At 42.3% G+C, this 8974-nt stretch overlaps 1 protein-coding gene across 1 annotated transcript; it reads left to right on the forward strand.

Annotated features, from left to right (window-relative positions):
• The first annotated feature begins 928 nt into the window (after positions 1 to 928).
• Positions 929 to 1879, forward strand: LOC101038149 (olfactory receptor 4D9). The gene has a single exon (XM_003920171.1). It carries the CDS (start codon positions 929 to 931, stop codon positions 1877 to 1879), a length of 951 nt encoding a protein of 316 aa, XP_003920220.1.
• The last annotated feature ends 7095 nt before the right edge of the window (positions 1880 to 8974 follow it).

Raw genomic sequence — 8974 nt, forward strand, 5'->3', positions numbered from 1 at the left:
ACAGAGTGAGATCCTGTCTCAAAAATAAAAATAAAAAATAACAGTGCTGCTATGAATATTCTAGGACATTCATGAACATATGTACATATTTCCTAGAAGGAGAAATATGTCCTTAGGAGATATATAGGTAATGATATACAGATATGTCATCATACATCTAGATACACAGATATCCTCCTATGTATACATAAAACTATATTTATAGTCTTAGCAGAGATCATCCAATAGCAAAGTGGTTATACCAATTTTACACATGCACCAGAAGGTGATAATTGTTCCACATCTTCACCTCCATTTTTCCATCTTTTCAGTTTTCATCTTTTCCAATTTAGCCATTCTGGTATGTATATTGTGGTTTATTACTATAACTAATGAAGTTGAATAGGTATTTGGATATCCTTTTTGTGAAGTATTGACTCCAATCTTTTGCCATTTGGAGGTTGGGTCATCCAGTTTTTTTACTGATTCATAGAGGCTCTTTACATATTCTGAACATGAGTTCTTTCTCAGATAAATGTAAATATCTTGCTTCATTTGCAGGTTACCTTTGAATTCTCGTAATGATGCCTTTATGAACAGAAATTCTTAATATATTCCCATTTCTTCCTATTATTTATTATTTTAGGTGTGAGATTTTATAGTGAAAGTACAATTGAATAGGTTCACAGACTTGCAACCTCTGTTTCAGCCATGGCAGTGAGAAAACCTTGTCTCTTTAAATGACTGAATCAAAAGCCTGGGTAATCTTTCATCCAGTGATGGCATACTGACTTGCAGACACAGTGCGTGCATAGAAAAAAGGACATCCTCCTGATTCTAAACCAAAACTTAAGTGAAAAGACAACACTAGATATTAGGACATATTAATATGATTTAACTGCACTATTATTTCTTCCAGAGATGAAACTGATAAAGGATCTGTGATTCAATGGATCAGGGAAATTACACCAGAGTGAAAGAATTTATCTTTCTGGGAATTACTCAGTCCCAAGAACTGAGCTGCGTCTTATTTATCTTCCTGTTTTTGGTGTACATGACAACTCTGATGGGAAACCTCCTCATCATGGTTACAGTCACCTGTGAATCTCACCTTCACACGCCCATGTACTTCCTGCTCCGCAACCTGTCTATACTTGACATCTGTTTTTCCTCCATCACAGCTCCTAAGGTCCTGATCGATCTTCTGTCAGAGAGAAAAACCATCTCCTTCAGTGGCTGTGTCACTCAGATGTTCTTCTTCCACCTTCTGGGGGGAGCAGATGTTTTTTCTCTCTCTGTGATGGCATTTGACCGCTACATAGCCATCTCCAAGCCCCTGCACTATGTGACCATCATGAGTAGAGACCGTTGCATTGGGCTAACAGTGGCTGCCTGGGTGGGGGGCTTTGTCCACTCCATCGTGCAGATCTCCCTGCTGCTCCCCCTCCCTTTCTGTGGACCCAATGTTCTCGACACTTTCTACTGCGATGTCCCCCAGCTCCTCAAACTCGCCTGCACTGACACCTTCGCTCTGGAGCTCCTGATGATTTCAAATAATGGATTAGTCAGTTGGTTTATATTCTTCTTTCTCCTCATATCTTACACAGTCATCTTGATGGTGCTGCGGTCTCACACTGGGGAGGGCAGGAGGAAAGCCATCTCCACCTGCACCTCCCACATCACTGTGGTGACCCTGCATTTCGTGCCCTGCATCTATGTCTATGCCCGGCCCTTCACTGCCCTCCCCACAGATAAGGCCATCTCTGTCACCTTCACTGTCATCTCCCCTTTGCTAAATCCTATGATCTACACTCTGAGGAATCAGGAGATGAAGTCAGCCATGAGAAAACTAAAGAAACGGCTAGGACAGTCAGAAAGGGTTTTAATTCAACAAGGTTAAGATAGTACCAATATTTAAAGATAGACATTAAATTTCACTTTCTCAAAATGGGATAAGAGCATGTTCCTGCACAAAATAAAGAGATACCTATAGCCACCATCAAGTCCTGAAAGAAGTTGGTCCTGTAGTATATGCTGGGGACCATGTGGATGATACCGCTGCAAGGCAAGACCTGTTCGAGTCTTTCTCTACTCACTTTCAACTATTCATACCACAGATTTTTACAGAATATATACTATATGCCTGAAAGCACTGGGATTCAGACTGCTGCAAAAAGATTAAATGTAGTCACCTTCCTGGAGGCATAACCCAAAATATCTTTTTTAAAATATAAACAAGCCAGGCATGGTGGCTCACACCTGTAATCTAAGCACTTTGGACACCTGAGACCAGCCTGACCAACATGGAGAAACCCCATCTCTACTAAAACTACAAAAAAAAAAAAAAATAGCCAGGCATGTTGGCACATGCCTATAATCCCAGCTACTTGGAAGGCTGAGGAAGGAGAATTGCTTGGACCCAGGAGGCAGAGGTTGCAGTGAACCAAGATCTCACCACTGCACTCCAACCTGGGCAACAAGAGCAAAACTCCACCTCAAAAAATAAAATTTTATATATATATATATATATATATATATATATATATATATATGCGCTAGGGAACCAGTAGGCACAATGTTACATAAGAATTTTCAGAGACTTTTAATGACCAGTAGACGTTTTCAAGGGCAAAACAGTCAGAAAAGAACAATCCAAGCAAAGAAAACAACGTGTACATGTCCACATGAGATGTCTCATGCCCGTAATCCTAACACTTTAGAAGGCTGAGGTGGAGAGATAACCTGAGTCCAAGAGTTCAAAACCAGCCTGGGAAACTTAGCGAAACCTCATCTATACAATAATAAAAATAACAAATTAGCCAGACATGATGGTGCACAGCTGTAGTCCCAGCTATTCAAGAGATGGAGGCAGGAGAATCACTTGAGCCCAGGAGTTTGAGACTGCAGTGAATCGTGGTCACTCCACTGCATTCCAGCCTGGGCGACAGACCAGACCCTGTCAGAAAAAAAGAAGGAAGGAAGGAAGGAAGGAGGGAAGGAAGGAGAGAAGGAAAGAAGGAGGGAGGGAGGGAGGGAAGGAGAGAGAGAAAGAAAGAAAGAAAAAGAAAGAAACAAGAAAGAAAGGAAGAAAGAAAAAAGAAAAGGGAAAGAAAGTGAGAGAGAGAAAGAAAGGGAAAGAAAGAAAGAAAGGGAAAGAAAGAAAGAGGGAGAGAAAGAAAGGGAAAGAAAAAAAGCAGCCAGCATGTGCAAAGGAAGAGAATGAGGCAAGAATGTGGCACATTTGTGTAACAGTGAGCTCAGTGCAGCCATGGCGTCATACACTCTTGGGGTGAATACTGGTAGTGGACCTTTAAAAGAAAAGTTGGAAAGAATAACTCCATTTGTGACCACCTGAGCAATGCAAACTCATTATTTCTGTTGAGGAGAGAGGATCCCCGCTTCACTTCAAAGACAAAATTTCCTCCCAGGAGAAGGAGATGATGCTGTTAGTCAGAGTGCTCATAAAGAAGAATCACTGATGAAGCTATGGACAGCTCCTTTGATTTTGTAAAAAAAAATTGAGCAAAGGCAGATACCAAGCTCTCCCATGGGAAGCAACTGACTTCCCCTTATATAGCAGGATTAGCCAGACCCAAATTTCCCATTGTTTCTGTACATAGGGATCTCACCTCTCCTTAGCTCGGCCACAGCAGCTGGCACACCATTTATCAATCAGGAGAGGCGAGCCATTGCAACAAAAGCATCCACAGTCTAAGTAGTTAGCCGCAACAGAAATTTACTTCCTGCTCATGCCACAGGCCAATGCTGGTCTGCAGAAAGAGGGCACAGTGCCACACTGTCATTTAGAAATGCAGGATTCTTCCGTCTTGGCCTCCACATTCTCTAGATCCTCAGAATCCTGTCCATGCATCCAGCAGATCAGCAGATGGAGAAAGGGAGAGAGAATTAAGAATAAGCAATTCTCCTGCCTCAGCCTCTCAAATAACTGGGACTACATGTCTGGTTAATGTTTTATTACTATTATTCTTTGTAGAGATGAGGTCTCACTAAGTTGCCCAGGCTGGTCTCAAACTCTTGGGCTCAAGTGATCTCTTCACCTCGGCCTCCCCAAGTGCTAGAATTATAGGCATGAGACACCTCACTTGAACATGTACATGCTTGTCTTAGGCTCCACATTCTCTAGACTCTCAGAACCCTGTCTGTGCATCCAGCAGATGGAGAAAAGGAGAGAGAATTAAAAATTATGTGAAAGGGCCACATGCGGTGGCTCACACCTGTAATCCCAGCACTTTGGGAGGCTGAGGCGGGTGGATCATGAGGTCAAGAGATCGAAACCATCCTGGTCAACATGGTGAAACCCCGTCTCTACTAAAAATACAAAAAATTAGCTGGGCATGGTGGCATGCGCCTGTGGTCTCAGCTACTCAGGAGGCTGAGGCAGGAGAATTGTCTGAACCCAGGAGGCGGAGGTTGCGGTGAGCCGAGATCGCGCCATTGCACTCCTGCCTGGGTAACAAGAGCGAAACTCCGTCTCAAAAAAAAAAAAAAAAATTATGGGAAAGGGAGAGTTGTGTCTTTATAGGATTGTCCTGGAAGTGGTGTGAACCACTTCTGAGCACATTCATTGGTCAGCCCTTGGTCACATAGCCTCACCTAACTGCAAGGGAGTCCGGAGAATGAAATCAAGCTCTGCTCCCAGAAAGAAGAAACATATGAAGAACTAACTCTACTGATCTCTTTCACATGTAAAACTCACTGTTAGGAAATCACAATTGGGATATATATCCAAAGGATTATAAATTGTTCTACTAGAAGGACACATGCACACGAATGTTCATTGCAGCACTGTTTACAATAGCAAAGACTTGGAACCAACCCAAATGCCCATCAATGATAGACTGGACAGGGAAAATGTGGCACATAAACACCATGGAATACTATGCAGCCATAAAAAAATGATGAGTTCATGTCCTTTGTAGGGACATGGATGAACCTGGAAACCATCATTCTCAGCAAAGTGACACAAGAACAGAAAATCAAACACCACATGTTCTCACACATAGGTGGGTGTTGAACAATGAGAACACATGGACACAGGGAAGGGAGGATCACACACTGGGGTCTGTTGAGGGGAAATAGGGGAGGGACAGCGGGGGTTGGGGAGTTGGGGAAAGATAACATGGGGAGAAATGCCAGGTATAGGTGATAGGGAGGAAGGCAGCAAACCACACTGCCATGTATTTACCTATGCAACAATCTTGCATGTTCTTCACATGTACCCCAAAACCTAAAATGCAATAAAATATATTTAAAACAAAAGAAATCACAATTGGATTACAATACAAAGATTAAGATTTTTTCTCTAAAGGGATTCACTTAATACATAAAAATGTTTGCTACAGGGCTGTGACTCATGCCTGTAATCCCGGAATCTTGGGAGGCTGACAAGGGTGGATTGCTTGAGCTCAGGAGTTTGAGACCAGCCTGGGCAACATGGCAAAACCCCATATCTACTATATATATATAAATTAACAGTGTGTGGTGGCACACACTTGGAGTCCTAGCTACTCAAGACGTTGAGGTGGGAGGATCACTTAAGCCTGGGGAAGTCAAGGCTGCAGCAAGCCATGAATGCCCAAGTGTACTCCAGTGTGGGCAAAAGAGTGAAACCGTGTCCCCCAAAAAAAGAAAAAGTTTTCTGGAAAGACAACTAGGTCCTTAGAACACACAGAGAACCAAGCTGAAATGAAACAGATGGGGGAAAATTTTTTTTAGCTGAATGGAAGAGGGAAATGAACAAGGTAAACCCTGGGATCAGGATGACAGTAGACTAGAAAGGCAGGTCCCATGAGATAGAACATTAGGGCTGAGTACCCAAAGAAGATTGGCCAAGAAGCCAATCCTCACAGAAAGCAACTCTCCCTTATTCCCATACTTTTCAAGACCTTGTTGTAAACAATTTTTATTAATACAGAAGCTCCTTTAGCAATGCATGTTTTCCAAAACTACCATTTGACACAGCAATCCATCACTGGGTATATACCCAAAAGAAAATAAGTTATTCTACCCAAAAGACACATGCACCTACTTGTATGTTCGCAATAGCAAAGACACGGAGTCAGTCTAGGTGCCCATCAGTGGTGGATTAGATGAAGAAAATGTGATACATTATACACTGTGGAATAATATGCAGCCATTTTTTAAAATGAATTCATGTCCTTTACGAAACACAGATGCAGCTGGAAGCCATTATCCTAAGCAAATTAATGCAGGGACAAAAAATCAAATATGGCATGTTCTCACTTGTAGGTGAGAGCTGACCATTGACTTACACATGGACACGAAGATGGGAACAATAGACCCTGGGGGCCTACTTGAGGGGAGGAGGGTGGGAAGAGTGTGAGGGTCAAAAAACTACCTGTTAGGTACTATGCTCACTACCTAGCTGACAAAATCATTTGTGCACCAAACCCCAACGATACATAATTCACTCACCTAACAAGCCTGCACATGTACTCCCTGAACCTAAAATAAAAGGTAAACAAAAATGAAATGAATGTTTTCTTCTTTGCGGATTGACCTTTCCTGTGTTCTGTTTCCACCACTCAGAAATGTTCTGAATTTTTTTCCAAAATTGGATATCTTTCCCCAAGTATTAAAATGCTAATAAAGACACAAATTAGTCTTCAGCTGGGTCCAGTTGCAGCTATCGAATCACCGTCTCCTGCCTGGCTCCATCTTTGTTCTGGTGTCATTGTTCCCCTCACTCCTGGTGCTTTTTGTAATGATACCTTTTTTCCTACCTCCCTGTTGGCTTTACCTAAAGCAAGACATTTGTGACTGGGAAAAAATTTAAGTGACCAAAAGTTCACACATTCTTAGTTTATATTCCTAAGTGTAGGATCCCACAAATGACAGCAGCCCAGCAAAAGCTGCCCATGCAGCTGATTCAGACTACATTGAAGAAGTGGGGAGAGTGTCAAAGTAATTCAGAGATACTGAATCCTTTTGACAAGGAGAGTGATAGAGCCGGCTACAGGAAAGGAAGGGTTCAGCTCTGGATAATAATGATCAGATCAGTTGTGTTGTTTTGTTTTGTTTTGTTTGAGACTGAGTTTCGCTCTTGTTACCCAGGCTGGAGTGCAATGGCGCGATCTCGGCTCACCGCAACCTCCGCCTCCTGGGTTCAAGCAATTCTCCTGCCTCAGCCTCCTAAGTAGCTGGGATTACAGGCACACACCACCATGCCCAGCTAGTTTTTTGTATTTTTAGTAGAGACGGGGTTTCACTATGTTGACCAGGATGGTCTCGATCTCTCGACCTCGTGTTCCACCCGCCTCGGCCTCCCAAAGTGCTGGGATTACAGGCTTGAGCCACCGCACCCGGCCTAGATCAGTTTTAGACATTTGAAATTGGAAGTGTGCAATATATCCAAGTGAGAGTCTCCATAAATCTATGGTGACGGACAAGGTATCAAAAATACAAGCAAAACAATCTGATAAAACACAGTGAAGAAAAGCAATTGGGCTGGGCGCGGTGGCTCACACCTATAATCCCAGCACTTTGGGAGGCCGAGGGGTGGATTACCTGAGGTCAGGAGTTCAAGATCAGCCTGGCCAACATGGTGAAACCTGTTTTTTTAAAAAAAAATTTAAAGAAAAAAATTAGCTGGGTGTGGTGATAGGTGTCTGTAGTTCCAGGTACTTGAGAGGCTGAGGCAGGAGAATCACTTGAACCCAGGAGGTTGCAGTGAGCTGAGATCATGCCACTGCACTCCTGGGTGATAGAATGAGACTCCATCTCAAAAACACACACACACACACACACACACACACACACACACGCACGCACAGAAAAGAAAGCCAATTGAATTCAAAAGAACACCAAGTTGGTTTTTTCTTTAATTATTATTTTTTTTGTTTGATTGGTTGGTTTTTTAAAGACAGAGTCTTGCTCTGTTACCAGGCACCAGGCTGGAGTGCAGTGGCGTGATCTGGGCTCACTGCAACCCCTGCCTCCCGGGTTTAAGCAATTCTCCTGCCTCAGTCTCCCGAGTAGCTTAGACTACAGGTGCACACCACCATGCCCAGCTAATTTTTGTATTTTTAGTAGAGACAGGGTTTCACCATGTTGGCCAGGATAGTCTTAATCTCTTGACCTTATGATCTGCCCACCTTTGCCTCCCACAGTGCTGGGATTGCAGATGTGAGCCACCTTGCCCAGCCGAACACCAAGCTCTTTAGGTGAGCTCAGCATCATCAAGATGACTCGATGGCTCTACCTGAAACAAAATACAGATTAATCTAAGTAATTATTTGATGTTATATACTTCTGATAAATATACTTCTCTTTCAATATAACATCAAATAATTACTTGGATTAATCTATATACTGCTCCACATAGAGGCCTCTTCCTAGGGAACTATTGAATATTAAACTGATTCTAGCTTAACCTACATAGATCATGTATACTTGGCCCTACCATCTTTTATGTTTTTTTTTTAATATAAGGAAGATTTCGTTTAAATTTCTACAGCATTTTTTCATAAGCAAATAAATGCATCTATGTATTCAAGCTGACATAGGAGTAATCCTGGTTTACGAGTGATGCTGAAATTCTGGACTTCTTTAAGAAATTCAAAGAAGATTCCAGTTGCTTTGGCTTAGTTTCTAAGATGCTAGTAGAGTCAGCACCACAGGAGCCACATGTAAGCACTGATGAAACTCCAGTCACAAAGCACTACTCTGGAGAGGGCTACAGAGTTTTGCTGCTGTTGTTGCATTGTTTGCTTTTCAAGTCTGAAAGAAAATGTTTTCAACATAGATCCCACTCAATAAAACAGATCATTCGTTCAGTGCTATATTAGGAATCTATTGCTGCATTACATATTACCTCAAAAGTTTGTAGTTTAAAACAAACAAACAAAAAAAAAACAACATATTTTTTGGCACAGTTTCTGTAGGTCATGAATCTGACACAGCTTAGCCAAGTTGTGGGCTTTGGGGTCTCTCACAGGCTACCATCTCATCTCAA

This window comes from Saimiri boliviensis, chromosome 6, assembly GCF_048565385.1.
Source record: "Saimiri boliviensis isolate mSaiBol1 chromosome 6, mSaiBol1.pri, whole genome shotgun sequence".
Lineage (NCBI taxonomy): Eukaryota > Metazoa > Chordata > Mammalia > Primates > Cebidae > Saimiri > Saimiri boliviensis.